Source organism: Cherax quadricarinatus, chromosome 7, assembly GCF_038502225.1.
Source record: "Cherax quadricarinatus isolate ZL_2023a chromosome 7, ASM3850222v1, whole genome shotgun sequence".
NCBI lineage: Eukaryota > Metazoa > Arthropoda > Malacostraca > Decapoda > Parastacidae > Cherax > Cherax quadricarinatus.
This window is the reverse complement of record NC_091298.1, coordinates 66,798,245-66,817,671: the sequence shown is the minus strand read 5'-3', so window position 1 is coordinate 66,817,671 and position 19,427 is coordinate 66,798,245. Positions and strand designations below refer to the sequence as shown.

Genomic DNA, 19,427 nt, shown 5'->3' with positions numbered 1-19,427 from the left:
ACATTGAGTAGAGCACTGGTGTGGCAGTAGAGTTGTGGGTGAGTGGAGGTTCTGTCAGGTTACGTCACCACAACATTGAGTAGAACACTGGTGTGGCAGTACAGTTGTGGGTGAGTGGAGGTTCTGTCAGGTTACGTCACCACAACATTGAGTAGAACACTGGTGTGGCAGTAGAGTTGTGGATGAGTGGAGGTTCTGGCAGGTTACGTCACCACAACATTGAGTAGAACACTGGTGTGGCAGTAGAGTTGTGGGTGAGTGGAGGTTCTGGCAGGTTACGTCACCACAACAACGAGTACCTTTAAAAATAGGTTTGATATGTATCATATGTACGTACTGGTTTAATTATGCATCAACCACATACATAAATTCTATACATTGTTGTATACATACGTTGTTTGCATTAAGCTCTGCAATTGAAAACATTTATTCGTAAGTAGTATTTTAAACCTAACATCGACGATTCCTTTCCCCTGCAAACTTTCTCATTCTATTTTGCTCAACTAATTCACAACTAACACACGATTTGCATAACAAACTTTAAACCTCACAGAATACACAATACACAAATAACCCGCACATAAAAGAGAGAAGCTAACGACGACGTTTCGGTCCGACTTGGACCATTGGCAAAGTCACGCTAACCAGTCACACAAGTCGGACCGAAACGTCGTCGTAAGCTTCTTTTATGTGCGGGTTATTTGTGTATTGTTCCAGTCACGGTATTGTGCCTTTTTTGTTATTTAGTTACCTCACAGAATTTTGGTTTGTGAATTATTTCAGAACCAGCTGGCTATTGTAACCTTACATACATACATACATACATACATGCATGTATGCATACACACCCGGTACTGTTGTTCAATCCATGCCAGTACACTCTTCTTACAATCTTTGGGCACTTGTACCTCCATTAAACCATCACCTTTCTGTGTACTGAGGCATCCTGACTCTTGTTGACGTGTTGTGACGTGTGCTTGACAGTGGTGGGAGGGGATGAGCAAGAATACCGTCTGACAAGGTATTTGCTGGCCAACTACGACGCTTCTGTCAGACCAACTACAAACTCCTCCCAGGCTCTCACTGTTATCTTCGGCGTCTCCCTCAGGAGTATTATTGACGTGGTGAGTACTGCCTTTCCTGTGTGTCACTGTCATATGCGGATCACTGTCTGTCTTGTGTGTGTGTGTCACTGTCTGCCCTGTGTGTTTTACTGTTCGTCTTGTGTGGCGGTCTGGCTGTTTAACTGATTAACATTGATTGAAGCATATCACCTTCCGGAGTTTGTCTATTATGTGACACACCAGCCTCTTCCACCTAGGTAGGGTGACCCTTGTCCCCCCAAATAGGGAAACTACAGTAACCATCATTCATTCAATAGCTGCTTTACCGGGAGTGTGTGGATATGCAAATAAAACTAAAGCTCCCTCCCCCTCTCTTATTTAAATTTTCCGAAATTACCATAATCTTCTATAATTAATCTAAATTATGGAATCCTTGGTCACAATTCAGATGCCATTATTTATACAGCATTCAACGCCAGCTTAATATGTGTGTGTGTGTGTGTGTGCATTTATGTTTGTGTTTGTGTGTGTATGTGTTTGTGTCTTCCATCAGGACGAGAGGAACCAGATTCTGACAACCAACTGCTGGCTGACGCAGATTTGGACTGATGTTCACCTCTCCTGGAATAACTCTGACTTCGGTGGCATCCACGTCATCCGGATCCCCTTCCAGAGGGTCTGGCTGCCTGATATAATCCTCTATAACAAGTGAGTCCCTGTTTGTTTTCGGGATATCTTGTATGATCCATAACAATAAAGTCTCTATGTTTTTTGGGACATGTGATGTACTGTTAACAGTTGATGTAATAACATACTATAATTATAAACTTACATGAGTAACTGTGAACACTTTTCACTTAATCTGTGGAGGCTCTCCGGCTGGCGGAGGCCCCTGGGCTGCAGCCCCTGGAAGCCCTCCGGCTGGCGGAGGCCCCTGGGCTGTAGCCCATAGAGCCCATGTCTTAACTCCACCCTGCTTCCAGGATAGAGGTATTTTTAATACTCTTTCCTGAGTGAAAGTGACTCTTCCTCACACCTTGGTCAACACATCGAGTTCACGCACTCTGTAAACAAATTTTATTTCTCTTAATGGTGGACTAAAATTTCGTATATAATATATAACAGTTTATAATATAAAGACAAATAAAACGTACTCTCAAATTAGTAGTTTCTTGGTAAAATTTATTGATTTTATAAAAAATTGCGTGACTGTATGATGATGTGAAACGTAATGTGTTCTAAGATCCCCAAGGGAGCAGAGATGTGCACAAGAGTAATATTTCTAATGGTTATAATCATAACTGCATTTGTTAAAGGGGTGGAGGGGTGAGCCAGAGGAAGGCCTCGGTCATATGACCAAAAGCTCCAGCTGTGGGTCATCATATGACTAAGACCCGCATCAGGAAACACTTGTCCTGTTTCCTGCCTTACCTAAGTTAACAGAATATATATACACACACTGAGAGGTATATTTCTCTTAACGTATGTTGAGTTTACTTAAATATCTACTTAAGGGAATAAAGTATTCTTGTGTAGTGGTGAAAAAGTAATATGCAGCATTCATGACCCTCGTGTGTGTGCGAAAGTGTAATAAAGTGGTAATATAAGTAATATTGCATGCTTGACTGGACGACACGTTGCTGATAACTGAGTTGTTGATGAGTAGCATAAATTTGCAAGTAACGACAATAGACAGAGCACGACAAAAAAATTGTGACAGGTGAAGAAATTGCAAAAAATGTCATAGTTTTGCATCTGATTACATTTTATGGAGATGAACACTTGTCAAGGATTAGGGAATGACGACCTCAAAACTTCTGGAAGCATAAGTACCCAAGGATGTAGAGGAAGTGTAGTGAGGTGCAATAAACGACAGTATTGTGTATGTATGTATGTAAATATGTGCTCAGTAACATGGAGACAGAAACACAGGATCCTGTTGGATTGATCTGTATATTTCGACCCCCCTCCTTGGGATCCTCTTCAGCAGAAGAGGGTCCCAAAAGGGGGTCGAAATATACAGATCAGTTAACCTCCCACGATTCTGTCTTTATGTAGGTTATTATTAAGCACCGACAAGTGTTTATTACACTTTAATTATTCATATATGTATGTATTTATGTATGTTTGTACTTCATCTTTGCCTCTCCTACTGCAGACGTCTCCTTATTCTGTCACCTCGATATTTAACTGACGAAGCCTATTGTATACGCGAAATATTTTGAAAACGATATCTGACTTTGGTAGTCTTCCTTTTTTACCTATTTTATGTACCATTGTTAGTGATACGTGGCTGGATATAACGATATCAACAATTTGGATGAGCCAACACAAGAGCATATATACACTTGACATCTTTATCAGACACTTTTCGGTCCTTACATAAGCAATGGACACTGAATGATCTGAGTGACAAAGGTAATAGGATCAAAACGTTTCCAGTAGAGATGTTGTAATATATGCCCTTGTGTACGTTCTTCCATATATTGAGTAGGTTGGACTAGGCTAGGTGGTTCAATTTATTTCCTATTTTTTCACTACGTGAGAGATGTTGCCTTGAATCTTCGTTGATCGCTGTTTGCAACACGATGTTGCAGATGTTAAAGTTAGTTAGTTAGTTTAATATGTTTATTATGCACCCCATACCCATCCTGTGGGCGGTAGTCAAAAGATTACAGAGGTACATAATGGGTCCAGGGACTGGGCCTCAAAGTTTTGATAGCTGAGCAAGTTACAGAGGTTGTTAGGTAAGACACATATGCAACAGTTAGACAACTTTATTCCGAAACGTTTCGCCTACACAGTAGGCTTCTTCAGTCGAATACAGAAAGTAGGCAGGAACAGTAGAGATGTGAAGACGATGTAATCAGTCCATCACCCTTAAAGTCGTAGAATTTGAGGTTGTCAGTCCCTCGGCCTGGAGAAGTTCAGTTCCATAGTCAGGAACTGAACTTCTCCAGGCCGAGGGACTGACAACCTCAAATTCTACGACTTTAAGGGTGATGGACTGATTACATCGTCTTCACATCTCTACTGTTCCTGCCTACTTTCTGTATTCGACTGAAGAAGCCTACTGTGTAGGCGAAACGTTTCGGAATAAAGTTGTCTAACTGTTGCATATGTGTCTTACCTAACAACCTGTCGGTATTGTATACCATTTTGATGTTCAAGTTACAGAGGTAATGAATTCACAATTTACAAAGGTAATGAACTCACAATTTACAAAGGTAATGAACTCCAGGTAGGTCTAGTCACAATCATGACAAGTTACAAAGGTATTTACAGATTACAGAGGTACATAATGGGTCCAGGGACTGGGCCCCAAAGTTTTGATAGCTGAACTAGGTACAGAGGTAATGAACTCACAAGTTACAAAGGTAATGAATTCTGTAAGAATGGTTACTTACGTTTATACATGGCTACAATCATGAACAAATTTTAGAGTAATGAGCAATTCACACTTCCACACCCGGTCACAACTGTAATAAGTTATTGGTGCAAATATTGATTGTTGAGTCACACACACACACACACACACACACACACACACACACACACACACACACACACACACACACACACACACACACACACACACACACACACACACACACACACACACACACACACATGCACACAGGTGGTAGATGTTAAAGAACACCGAGAAGTATGGAAGTGAGACATACGATACCGTATTAGGACATTCCTGGAGTTAGTTAAAGATTAGCCGGTATTCTCCCGGCCCGGGCCTTTTCCAAGTGGTGGCCCGGCATTGGCTCCCTCTTTAGGGAGTGTCTGAGACCTAAGTCTCCCATGGGAGGAGGCACAAGTACCTCCTCATCTTTGGGACCAACTGTCCCCAGGCCTAGCCACAAGCTAGGCCTCTCTGGTCTGCCATCCCCGCCCCAAGGGGGCAAATGGGAATGACAGTCTTATGAGCTAAAGGCTCGGGCTCAGGCACCTACCCTACCCTAGAAGGGTTAGGCATGGTGTCGATGACACATTCCTGGAAGTGACGTTTCGCCCATCAGGAAGACCACTTCATCAAGCCTATCTTACTGTGGAGAAATATAGTAGTTTTAGCACGTCAGGAGTACTGGCCAGCTTGATGCTCCCTAACATGTTTGATAAAACTAAAATAATATTAAGCAAGTGTGAAATATTAAGAAATTAACTTGCCTGACCCACACACCTGACGCCTCTCACACCTGCCACCTCCCACACCTGCTTCTACATAGTGATGTAAATATATAAATATATACACATACAGAAACACACACACAGATGACTGTGTACTCACCTGAGTGTGTGTGTGTGTGTGTGTACTCACCTATTTGTACTCACCTATTTGTGGTTGCAGGGGTCGAGTCCTAGCTCCTGGCCCCGCCTCTTCACCGGTTGCTACTAGACCCTCTCTCTCCCCGCTCCATGAGCTTTATCAAACCTCGTCTTAAAACTGTGTATGGTTCCTGCCTCCACTACGTCATTTTCTAGGCTATTCCACTGCCTTACAACTCTCTGACTGAAGAAATACTTCCTACTATCTCTCTGACTCATTTGTGTCTTCAACTTCCAATTGTGGCCTCTTGTTTCTGTGTCCCCTCCCTGGAACATCCTGTCCTTGTCCACCTTGTCTATTCCACGCAGTATTTTATATGTCGTTATCATGTCTCCCCTGACCCTCCTGTCCTCCAGTGTCGTCAGGCCGATTTCCCTTAATCTTTCTTCATAGGACATTCCCCTTAGCTCTGGAACTAACCTTGTTGCAAACCTTTGTACTTTCTCTAGTTTCTTGACGTGCTTTATCAAGTGCGGGTTCCAAACAGGTGCTGCATACTCCAGTATGGGCCTGACATACACGGTGTACAGTGTCTTGAATGATTCCTTACTAAGGTGTCGGAATGCTGTTCTCAGGTTTGCCAGGCGCCCATATGCTGCAGCAGTTATCTGATTGATGTGTGCTTCCGGAGACATGCTCGGTGTTATACTCACCCCAAGATCTTTCTCCTTGAGTGAGGTTTGCAGTCTTTGGCCACCTAGCCTATACTCTGTCTGTGGTCTTCTGTGCCCTTCCCCTATCTTCATGACTTTGCATTTGGCAGGATTAAATTCGAGAAGCCATTTGCTGGACCAGGTGTCCAGTCTGTCCAGGTCTCTTTGAAGTCCTGCCTGGTCCTCATCAGATTTAATTCTCCTCATTAACTTCACATCATCTGCAAACAGGGACACTTCTGAGTCTAACCCTTCCGTCATGTCGTTCACATATGTGTGTGTGTGTGTGTGTGTGTGTGTGTGTGTGTGTGTACTCACCTAATTCACCTAATTGTGGTTGCAGGGGTCGAGACTCAGCTCCTGGCCCCGCCTCTTCACTGATCGCTACTGGATCCTCTCTCTCTCTGCTTCCTGAGCTTTGTCATACCTCTTCTTAAAACTATGTATGGTTCCTGCCTCCACTACTTCACTTGCTAGGCTATTCCACTTGCTGACAACTCTATGACTGAAGAAATACTTCCTAACGTCCCTGTGACTCGTCTGAGTCTTCAGCTTCCAGTTGTGACCCCTTGTCCCTGTGTCCCCTCTCTGGAACATTTTATCTCTGTCCACCTTGTCTATTTCCCGCAATATATTGTATGTCGTTATCATGTCTCCCCTGACCCTTCTGTCCTCCAGTGTCGTCAGTCCGATTTCCCTTAACCTTTCCTCGTACGACATTCCCTTGAGCTCTGGGACTAGCCTTGTTGCAAACCTTTGTACTTTCTCTAATTTCTTGACGTGCTTGACCAGGTGTGGGTTCCAGACTGGTGCTGCATACTCCAGTATGGGCCTAACATACACAGTGTACAGTGTCTTGAACGATTCCTTATTAAGGTATCGGAACGCTATTCTCAGGTTTGCCAGGCGCCCGTATGCTGCAGCGGTTATTTGGTTGATGTGTGCCTCCGGTGATGTGCTCGGTGTTATGGTCACCCCAAGGTCTTTCTCCCTGAGTGAGGTCTGTAGTCTTTGTCCACCTAGCATATACTCTATCTGCGGTCTTCTTCGCCCCTCCCCAATCTTCATGACTTTCCATCTGGCAGGGTTGAATTCGAGAAGCCAGTTTCTGGACCACGTTTCCAGCCTGTCCAGGGTCTCTTTGCAGTCCTGCCTCATCCTCATCCAATTTAATTCTACTCATCAACTTCATATCATCTGCGAATAGGGACACTTCAGAGTCTATTCCTTCCATCATGTCATTCGCGTATATCAAAAATAGCAATGGTCCTAGAACTGACCCCTGTAGGACCCCGCTCGTCACAGGCGCCCACTGTGATACCTCTTCACGTACCATGACTCGTTGTTGCCTCCCTGTCAGGTATTCCCTGATCCATAGCAGTGCCCTCCCTGTTATATGCGCCTGATCCTCCAGCTTCTGCACTAATCTCTTGTGGGGAACTGTGTCAAAGGCTTCCTGCAGCTCTAGAAAACGCAATCCACCCACCCTCTCTCTCGTGTCTTACTTCTGTTACTTTGTCATAAAACTCCAGGAGGTTTGTGATACAAGATTTGCCTCCATGAACCCATGCTGGTTTTCATTTATAATCTTGTTCCTTTCCAGGTGTTCGACCACTCTCCTCCTGATAATCTTCTCCATGACTTTGCACACATACATGTCAGAGACACAGGTCTGTAGTTTAGTGCCTGTTTCTGTTTCCTTTCTTAAATATGGGGACTACATTAGCTGTCTTCCATTTCGGTAGTTGCCCAGTTTCGGGGGATTGTTGAAGATTGGGTTAGAGGCAGCACAGCATCTCGCCCCTTGGACCCATGGGGAGATGTTGCCCGGGCCCCATCCCCTTTTGAGGTGTCAATCACTTAAAGCTTCTTCACCTCCCCCCTCAGTTTTTTTGTCATCCAACACTTTTGGGTTTTTCCCCTCATGTTCTTCGTGCTGTCTCCCACACCCCTTTCCCCCATGAAAAACCCCTTAAACTCGGTTCAGCCCCTCACATACCTCCGATTCAAGAGGTTTGTAGTAGAATTGCAGAAATCAACCATTCAAATCATTATGAAGCTGTGTGTAGTCTGTGGTCAGTCAAACAAACGGGCTTGCACATGGATAAATTGTCATTTTTGTGGAAATTGGTGTCACGCCCCTTGTGCAGATATCCCAGAACTAGCTACAAGCAGTATTAAAACAGGGAAATGTTTTTGGGTATGCCCAAATGAGATAAATCTGTGGACTAAAATCACAAGGGTATTAAAAGAGGACAACATCAAAGCTGCTTTCATAGAAAACCTGGAAGCTTTCTACAACAGATGGGAACATAAAAAGTCTGGGCTGAATGGTACTGCCCTTGATACTGGCCATGTAGTCAGAAACTGTAAGGCTGGAGATGAAGTCCTGGTAGTCAGTAAATGTGGGGCTCATAGCGCTGTCCTGGGAGACAGTAATGGTGAAGCTGGAGGTGCTGTCCTGGGAGACAGTAATGGTGAAGCTGGAGATGCTGTCCTGGGAGACAGTAATGGTGAAGCTGGAGATTTTGTCCAGGTAGTCGGGAATTATACGCAGGAAGGAATACATATAAATGACCTCATAGGGGACAGGAGCCATAGTAGGGAAACAAGTGTAGTCAAAGATAAGATAAAACCAATATTGCAAACTAGAAATACCGCAGGAAATAGCAAACAAGAGGACTCCACTAGCAATAGTGAGGATATATTACCAAAAACAACTGGTGGGAGCTCCATTGTTGGTGCAAGGGATGATAGAAGTAAGACAGGGAAACATGCACCAACAGGGAATACAGTCACAGAAACCCAAGGCAAACGGAAACCAAGCCTGTGCACATACTATGCATTTCGTATCTGCTGGCATGGGAAATCTGGAAAAACAGATGGGACATGCAACTATGACCACCCTAGAAAATGCCATGCCTATATGACAACAGGAAAATGCAAACTCCCCTCCTGTAAGCTTTTTCACCCTGAACTGTGTACCTCTTCAGTACAGGAAAGACTGTGCTATAACTTAAATTGCCAGGCATACCATCTAAAGGGAACAAAAAGATACAAAACATCCAGGCCATGGGAAAACCTGGGTAGCCGCAGCCACTCAAGAGGGAGAGGTTTTTTAGTGCCAGGAAGGAAAAAAAACTGGCAGGAAATGGCAGAAATCGTACACCAAATCCAGTCATTCCTGGAGTGGAACCACAGTCGATGGCCTCCACTCCAAACCAACAGATACAGATACTAATGCCGGAAAAAAAATCCCCCCCCAGTACCAACAATACCACCAGTCCGATGACATTCTTCTTTGCAAATATACAGGGTCTAAAGCCAGCAACAAACAACAAAATACCTTTCATCCGTGGACTGCTTGCAGAGGCAAAGGCAATGTTCGCGGCTTTCACTGAGACCCACATAAAGGATCGCTTGGACAACGAAATATGGATCCCAGGTTACAACCTATACAGATGTGACAGAGTGAACAGGCAAAAGGGGGGGGGGTTGGCTCCTGCACCCAACATCTTGCTCCTGGGGGATTTCAACTTAAGGCACCTAAAATGGAGGAATATAGCAAATAATATTGTTGCAGTAATAACACCAGGAGGCAGCTCTGGTGAAAACACACTCACACGAGCTTTTAAATCTCTGCACAAAATTCAATTTAAACCAGCAAATAATAGAGCCTACTAGACTGGAGAATACACTAGACCTCATCTTCACTAACAATGATGATCTGATAAGAAACGTCACCATATCAAAAACAATATACTCAGATCACAACATAATTGAGGTTCAGACATGTATGCGTGGAGCCCCAGACCGACATAATGAGACTAGTCACGAGGGAGCATTCACCAAATTCAACTTCAATAACAAAAACATAAAGTGGGACCAAGTAAACCAAGTCCTAACCGATATAAGCTGGGAAGATATACTAAGCAACACAGACCCCAACTTATGCCTAGAACAGATTAACTCGGTAGCACTCGATGTATGCACAAGGCTTATTCCTCTAAGAAAAAGGAGGAGTAGATGTAAAATAGAAAGAGACAGGCGCTCCCTTTACAGGCGACGGAAAAGAATAACAGAGCGGCTAAATGAGGTCAGTATATCTGAAATGCGTAGGGAGACACTGGTCAGAGAAATAGCAAGCATCGAACTTAAGCTAAAAGAATCCTTTAGGAGTCAGGAATCGCGGGAAGAACTAAAAGCCATAAATGAAATCGAAAGAAACCCAAAGTATTTCTTCTATGCCAAATCAAAATCGAGAACAACGTCCAGTATTGGGCCCCTACTTAAACAAGATGGGTCCTACACAGATGACAGCAAGGAAATGAGTGAGCTACTCAAGTCCCAATATGACTCAGTTTTTAGCAAGCCGCTAACCAGACTGAGAGTCGAAGATCAAAATGAATTTTTTATGAGAGCCACAAAATTTGATTAACACAAGCCTATCCGATGTTATCCTGACGCCAAATGACTTCGAACAGGCGATAAATGACATGCCCATGCCCTCTGCCCCAGGGCCAGACTCATGGAACTCCGTGTTCATCAAGAACTGCAAGAAGCCCCTATCACGAGCCTTTTCCATCCTATGGAGAGGGAGCATGGACACGGGGGTCGTCCCACAGTTACTAAAAACAACAGACATAGCCCCACTCCACAAAGGGGGCAGTAAAGCAACAGCAAAGAACTACAGACCAATAGCACTAACATCCCATATCATAAAAATCTTTGAAAGGGCCCTAAGAAGCAAGATCACCACCCATCTAGAAACCCATCAGTTACACAACCCAGGGCAACATGGGTTTAGAACAGGTCGCTCCTGTCTGTCTCAACTATTGGATCACTACGACAAGGTCCTAAATGCACTAGAAGACAAAAAGAATGCAGATGTAATATATACAGACTTTGCAAAAGCCTTCGACAAGTGTGACCATGGCGTAATAGCGCACAAAATGCGTGCTAAAGGAATAACAGGAAAAGTCGGTCGATAGATCTATAATTTCCTCACTAACAGAACACAGAGAGTAGTCGTCAACAGAGTAAAGTCCGCGGCAGCTACGGTGAAAAGCTCTGTTCCACAAGGCACAGTACTCGCTCCCATCTTGTTCCTCATCCTCATATCCGACATAGACAAGGATGTCAGCCACAACACCGTGTCTTCCTTTGCAGATGACACCCGAATCTGCATGACAGTGTCTTCCATTGCAGACACTGCAAGGCTCCAGGCGGACATCAACCAAATCTTTCAGTGGGCTGCAGAAAACAATGTGAAGTTCAACGATGAGAAATTTCAATTACTCAGATATGGTAAACATGAGGAAATTAAATCTTCATCAGAGTACAAAACAAATTCTGGCCACAAAATAGAGCGAAACACCAACGTCAAAGACCTGGGAGTGATCATGTCGGAGGATCTCACCTTCAAGGACCATAACATTGTATCAATCGCATCTGCTAGAAAAATGACAGGATGGATAATGAGAACCTTCAAAACTAGGGAGGCCAAGCCCATGATGACACTCTTCAGGTCACTTGTTCTATCTAGGCTGGAATATTGCTGCACACTAACAGCACCTTTCAAGGCAGGTGAAATTGCCGACCTAGAAAATGTACAGAGAATTTTCACTGCGCGCATAACGGAGATAAAACACCTCAATTACTGGGAGCGCTTGAGGTTCCTAAACCTGTATTCCCTGGAACGCAGGAGGGAGAGATACATGATTATATACACCTGGAAAATCCTAGAGGGACTAGTACCGAACTTGCACACGAAAATCACTCACTACGAAAGCAAAAGACTTGGCAGACGATGCACCATCCCCCCAATGAAAAGCAGGGGTGTCACTAGCACGTTAAAAGACCATACAATAAGTGTCAGGGGCCCGAGACTGTTCAACTGCCTCCCAGCACACATAAGGGGGATTACCAACAGACCCCTGGCAGTCTTCAAGCTGGCACTGGACAAGCACCTAAAGTCAGTTCCTGATCAGCCGGGCTGTGGCTCGTACGTTGGTTTGCGTGCAGCCAGCAGCAACAGCCTGGTTGATCAGGCTCTGATCCACCAGGAGGCCTGGTCACAGACCGGGCCGCGGGGGCGTTGACCCCCGGAACTCTCTCCAGGTAAACTCCAGGTGATCATTTCTTGTGAGTTCTCCACCTTCTGTCCTTAATCTGATCACCTGGTCTTTGACTGTTGTCTTCCTCCTGTTGTGGCTATACAACAGTTTCGGGTCAGTCATGATTCTCGATGCTATGTCATTTTCATACTGTCGCTGGGCCTCCCTCCTTACCTGTGCGTACTCATTCCTGGCTCTGCGACTGATCTCCCTATTTTCGTGTGTTCTCTGCCTTCTGTACTTTTTCCATTCTCTATTGCACTTTGTTTTTGCCTCCTTACACCGTCGGGTAAACCAGGGGCTTGTTCTGGTCTTCCCGTTGTTACTGTTGCCCTTGGGAATAAACCTTTCCACTGTGTGTGTGTGTGTGTGTGTGTGTGTGTGTGTGTGTGTGTGTGTGTGTGTGTGTGTGTGTGTGTGTGTGTGTGTCAGATCCCCGTGGCTCATCAGTCACTGGTATGTTAGGAAGTATTTCTTCAGTCATACAGCTGTCAGGAAATGGAATAGTCTGGAGAGTGATGTAGTGGAGGCAGGAACCATATACAGCTTTAAGAGGTATGATAAAGCTCATGGAGCAGGGAGTGGACCTAATAGCGACCAGTGAAGAGGCGGTACCAGGAGTTGTGAATCGACCCCTTTCAACCACAATTAGGTGAGTACACACACACACACACACACTAGCTTGCTGTACCTGCCATCTTAAATATATAATATATATTCCGTCGTGTTCATAAACATGGCTTGTAAAAAGAACACAAAGTCAAGAAAACCATAGTAACGTGTAATTTCCGCCCTTAAATTACGTCAGTTTGTGCAGGAACCGCAATAACCTGTGTTAATGTTATTTAACAAAGTGTGCGTTAATGTTATTTAGCAAACAGTAACGAAAAAGAGAAGTTTAACAGCAACTTAGCATGAATATTTGCAGTGGATGGTGATTCATAGTTGATCATGGGCAGAGAAGTTGGAAATAAGAATGATAAATATTGTGTTGAAAGTTATGTTATTAAGACTGATGGGTTCCAGTGGGTGCTGGAGGTTAGTTTATTGTACACACCATAACTGTCCTGCGGAGGGTAGCTACTAGTTTATTGTACACACCATAACTGTCCTGCGGAGGGTAGCTACTAGTTTATTGTACACACCATAACTGTCTTGCGGAGGGTAGCTACTAGTTTATTGTACACACCATAACTGTCCTGCGGAGGGTAGTTACTAGTTTATTGTACACACCATAACTGTCTTGCGGAGGGTAGCTACTAGTTTATTGTACACACCATAACTGTCTTGCGGAGGGTAGCTACTAGTTTATTGTACACACCATAACTGTCCTGCGGAGGGTAGCTACTAGTTTATTGTACACACCATAACTGTCTTGCGGAGGGTAGCTACTAGTTTATTGTACACACCATAACTGTCTTGCGGAGGGTAGCTACTAGTTTATTGTACACACCATAACTGTCTTGCGGAGGGTAGCTACTAGTTTATTGTACACACCATAACTGTCTTGCGGAGGGTAGCTACTAGTTTATTGTACACACCATAACTGTCCTGCGGAGGGTAGCTACTAGTTTATTGTACACACCATAACTGTCTTGCGGAGGGTAGCTACTAGTTTATTGTACACACCATAACTGTCCTGTGGAGGGTAGCTACTAGTTTATTGTACACTCCATAACTGTCTTGCGGAGGGTAGCTACTAGTTTATTGTACACACCATAACTGTCCTGTGGAGGGTAGTAACTAGTTTATTGTACACACCATAACTGTCCTGCAGAGGGTAGCTACTAGTTTATTGTACACACCATGTTATCCTGACGCCAAATGACTTCGAACAGGCGATAAATGACATGCCCATGCACTCTGCCCCAGGGCCAGACTCATGGAACTCCGTGTTCATCAAGAACTGCAAGAAGCCCCTATCACGAGCCTTTACCATCCTACGGAGAGGGAGCATGGACACGGGGGTCGTCCCACAGTTACTAAAAACAACAGACATAGCCCCACTCCACAAAGGGGGCAGTAAAGCAACAGCAAAGAACTACAGACCGATAGCACTAACATCCCATATCATAAAAATCTTTGAAAGAGTCCTAAGAAGCAAGATCACCACCCATCTAGAAACCCATCAGTTACACAACCCAGGGCAACATGGGTTTAGAACAGGTCGCTCCTGTCTGTCTCAACTATTGGATCACTACGACAAGGTCCTAGATGCACTAGAAGACGAAAAGAATGCAGATGTAATATATACAGACTTTGCAAAAGCCTTCGACAAGTGTGACCATGGCGTAATAGCGCACAAAATGCGTGCTAAAGGAATAACAGGAAAAGTCGGTCGATGGATCTATAATTTCCTCACTAACAGAACACAGAGAGTAGTAGTCAACAGAGTAAAGTCCGAGGCAGGCACGGTGAAAAGCTCTGTTCCACAAGGCACAGTACTCGCTCCCATCTTGTTCCTCATCCTCATATCTGACATAGACAAGGATGTCAGCCACAGCACCGTGTCTTCCTTTGCAGATGACACCCGAATCTGCATGACAGTGTCTTCCATTGCAGACACTGCAAGGCTCCAGGCGGACATCAACCAAATCTTTCAGTGGGCTGCAGAAAACAATATGAAGTTCAACGATGAGAAATTTAAATTACTCAGATATGGTAAACACGAGGAAATTAAATCTTCATTAGAGTACAAAAATTCTGGCCACAAAATAGAACGAAACACCAACGTCAAAGACCTGGGAGTGATCATGTCGGAGGATCTCACCTTCAAGGACCATAACATTGTATCGATCGCATCTGCTAGAAAAATGACAGGATGGATAATGAGAACCTTCAAAACTAGGGATGCCAAGCCCATGATGACACTCTTCAGATCACTTGTTCTATCTAGGCTGGAATATTGCTGAACACTAACAGCACCTTTCAAGGCAGGTGAAATTGCTGACCTAGAAAATGTACAGAGAACCTTCACGGCGCGCATAACGGAGATAAAACACCTCAATTACTGGGAGCGCTTGAGGTTTCTAAACCTGTATTCCCTGGAACGCAGGAGGGAGAGATACATGATTATATACACCTGGAAAATCCTAGAGGGACTAGTACCGAACTTGCACACGAAAATCACTCACTACGAAAGCAAAAGACTTGGCAGACGATGCACCATCCCCCCAATGAAAAGCAGGGGTGTCACTAGCACGTTAAGAGACCATACAATAAGTGTCAGGGGCCCGAGACTGTTCAACTGCCTCCCAGCACACATAAGGGGGATTACCAACAGACCCCTGGCAGTCTTCAAGCTGGCACTGGACAAGCACCTAAAGTCAGTTCCTGATCAGCCGGGCTGTGGCTCGTACGTTGGTTTGCGTGCAGCCAGCAGCAACAGCCTGGTTGATCAGGCGCTGATCCACCAGGAGGCCTGGTCACAGACCGGGCCGCGGGGGCGTTGACCCCCGAAACTCTCTCCAGGTAAACTCCAGGCGCGCATAACGGAGATAAAACACCTCAGTTACTGGGAGCGCTTGAGGTTCCTGAACCTGTATTCCCTGGAACGCAGGCGGGAGAGATACATGATTATATACACCTGGAAAATCCTAGAGGGACTAGTACCGAACTTGCACACGAAAATCACTCACTACGAAAGCAAAAGACTTGGCAGACGATGCAACATCCCCCCAATGAAAAGCAGGGGTGTCACTAGCACGTTAAGAGACCATACAATAAGTGTCAGGGGCCCGAGACTGTTCAACTGCCTCCCAGCATACATAAGGGGGATTAACAACAGACCCCTGGCAGTCTTCAAGCTGGCACTGGACAAGCACCTAAAGTCGGTTCCTGATCAGCCGGGCTGTGGCTCGTACGTTGGTTTGCGTGCAGCCAGCAGTAACAGCCTGGTTGATCAGGCTCTGATCCACCAGGAGGCCTGGTCACAGACCGGGCCGCGGGGGCGTTGACCCCCGGAACTCTCTCCAGGTAAACTCCAGGGAACTGTCCTGCAGAGGGTAGTAACTAGTTTATTGTACACACCATAACTGTCCTGTGGAGGGTAGTAACCAGTTTATTGTACACACCATAAGTGTCCTGTGGAGGGTAGTAACCAGTTTATTGTACACACCATAACTGTCCTGCGGAGGGTAGTAACTAGTTTATTGTACACACCATAACTGTCCTGCAGAGGGTAGTAACTAGTTTATTGTACACACCATAACTGTCCTGCGGAGGGTAGTAACTAGTTTATTGTACACACCATAACTGTCCTGCAGAGGGTAGTAACTAGTTTATTGTACACACCATAACTGTCCTGCGGAGGGTAGTAACTAGTTTATTGTACACACCATAACTGTCCTGTGGAGGGTAGTAACTAGTTTATTGTACACACCATAACTGTCCTGCAGAGGGTAGTAACTAGTTTATTGTACACACCATAACTCCTGTGGAGGGTAGTAACTAGTTTATTGTACACACCATAACTGTCCTGCAGAGGGTAGTAACTAGTTTATTGTACACACCATAACTGTCCTGCGGAGGGTAGTAACTAGTTTATTGTACACACCATAACTGTCCTGCGGAGGGTAGTAACTAGTTTATTGTACACACCATAACTGTCCTGCAGAGGGTAGTAACTAGTTTATTGTACACACCATAACTGTCCTGCAGAGGGTAGTAACTAGTTTATTGTACACACCATAACTGTCCTGCAGAGGGTAGTAACTAGTTTATTGTACACACCATAACTGTCCTGCGGAGGGTAGTAACTAGTTTATTGTACACACCATAACTGTCCTGCGGAGGGTAGTAACTAGTTTATTGTACACACCATAACTGTCCTGCGGAGGGTAGTAACTAGTTTATTGTACACACCATAACTGTCCTGCGGAGGGTAGTAACCAGTTTATTGTACACACCATAACTGTCCTGCGGAGGGTAGTAACTAGTTTATTGTACACACCATAACTGTCCTGTGGAGGGTAGTAACTAGTTTATTGTACACACCATAACTGTCCTGCGGAGGGTAGTAACTAGTTTATTGTACACACCATAACTGTCCTGCAGAGGGTAGTAACTAGTTTATTGTACACACCATAACTGTCCTACGGAGGGTAGTAACTAGTTTATTGTACACACCATAACTGTCCTGCGGAGGGTAGTAACTAGTTTATTGTACACACCATAACTGTCCTGCGGAGGGTAGTAACTAGTTTATTGTACACACCATAACTGTCCTGCGGAGGGTAGTAACTAGTTTATTGTACACACCATAACTGTCCTGCGGAGGGTAGCTACAGATACAGTGAAGCATTGGTTTGGCAATAGAGTTGTGGATGAGTGAAACAAATTACCAAGCAGTGTAATTCATTTATTATGTACTAATAGCACACAAAATCGGCAGATAAGCAATATACGTGAGTTACACTTTGTATCTTTATTGTGGAGACGTTTTGCACAACCAGTGTTTTTTTCAGTCCAGTGCAGAATAACAGTGGAGACGGTGGAAGACGTTAGTTAGTTTAATATCTTTTATTATGCACCCCATACCCATCCTGCGGGCGGTAGTCAAAAGATTACAAAGGTACATAATGGGTCCAGGGACTGGACCCCAAAGTTATGATAGCTGAGCTAGTTACAAAGGTAATGAACTCCAGGTAGATCTTACCTGGAGTTTACCTGGAGAGAGTTCCGGGGGTCAACGCCCCCGCGGCCCGGTCTGTCACCAGGCCTCCTGGTGGATCAGAGCCTGATCAACCAGGCTGTTGCTGCTGGCTGCACGCAAACCAACGTACGAGCCACAGCCCGGCTGGTCAGGAACCGACTTTAGGTGCTTGTCCAGTGCCAGCTTAAAGACTGCCAGGGGTCTGTTGGTAATCCCCCTTATGTATGCTGGGAGGCAGTTGAACAGTCTCGGGCCCCTGACACTTATTGTATGGTCTCTTAACGTGCTAGTGACACCCCTGCTTTTCATTGGGGGGATGGTGCATCGTCTGCCAAGTCTTTTGCTTTCGTAGTGAGTGATTTTCGTGTGCAAGTTCGGTACTAGTCCCTCTAGGATTTTCCAGGTGTATATAATCATGTATCTCTCCCTCCTGCGTTCCAGGGAATACAGGTTTAGGAACCTCAAGCGCTCCCAGTAATTGAGGTGTTTTATCTCCGTTATGCGCGCCGTGAAGGTTCTCTGTACATTTTCTAGGTCGGCAATTTCACCTGCCTTGAAAGGTGCTGTTAGTGTGCAGCAATATTCCAGCCTAGATAGAACAAGTGACCTGAAGAGTGTCATCATGGGCTTGGCCTCCCTAGTTTTGAAGGTTCTCATTATCCATCCTGTCATTTTTCTAGCAGATGCGATTGATACAATGTTATGGTCCTTGAAGGTGAGATCCTCCGACATGATCACTCCCAGGTCTTTGACGTTGGTGTTTCGCTCTATTTTGTGGCCAGAATTTGTTTTGTACTCTGATGAAGATTTAATTTCCTCGTGTTTACCATATCTGAGTAATTGAAATTTCTCATCGTTGAACTTCATATTGTTTTCTGCAGCCCACTGAAAGATTTGGTTGATGTCCGCCTGGAGCCTTGCAGTGTCTGCAATGGAAGACACTGTCATGCAGATTCGGGTGTCATCTGCAAAGGAAGACACGGTGCTGTGGCTGACATCCTTGTCTATGTCCGATATGAGGATGAGGAACAAGATGGGAGCGAGTACTGTGCCTTGTGGAACAGAGCTTTTCACCGTAGCTGCCGCGGACTTTACTCTGTTGACGACTACTCTCTGTGTTCTGTTAGTGAGGAAATTATAGATCCATCGACCGACTTTTCCTGTTATTCCTTTAGCACGCATTTTGTGCGCTATTACGCCATGGTCACACTTGTCGAAGGCTTTTGCAAAGTCTGTATATATTACATCTGCATTCTTTTTGTCTTCTAGTGCATTTAGGACCTTGTCGTAGTGATCCAATAGTTGAGACAGACAGGAGCGACCTGTTCTAAACCCATGTTGCCCTGGGTTGTGTAACTGATGGGTTTCTAGATGGGTGGTGATCTTGCTTCTTAGGACCCTTCCAAAGATTTTTATGATATGGGATGTTAGTGCTATTGGTCTGTAGTTCTTTGCTGTTGCTTTACTGCCCCCTTTGTGGAGTGGGGCTATGTCTGTTGTTTTTAGTAACTGTGGGACGACCCCCGTGTCCATGCTCCCTCTCCATAGGATGGAAAAGGCTCGTGATAGGGGCTTCTTGCAGTTCTTGATGAACACGGAGTT

General features: G+C 44.8%; 1 protein-coding gene across 3 annotated transcripts in view; it reads left to right on the top strand.

Annotated features, from left to right (window-relative positions):
• The window catches only part of LOC138850920 (ligand-gated ion channel 4-like), a 46,986-nt gene that overhangs the window by 5,474 nt on the left and 22,085 nt on the right, over positions 1-19,427 (top strand). For all 3 annotated transcript variants that reach the window (XR_008406760.2, XM_070082660.1, XM_070082659.1), the window contains exons 2-3: positions 985-1,124; positions 1,618-1,772. Coding sequence is in view for 2 of the 3 variants with exons in the window: in XM_070082660.1 (XP_069938761.1) it covers positions 985-1,124; positions 1,618-1,772 (295 nt within the window). In the remaining variant the exon portion in view is untranslated. The remainder of the gene's footprint in view (positions 1-984; positions 1,125-1,617; positions 1,773-19,427) is intronic.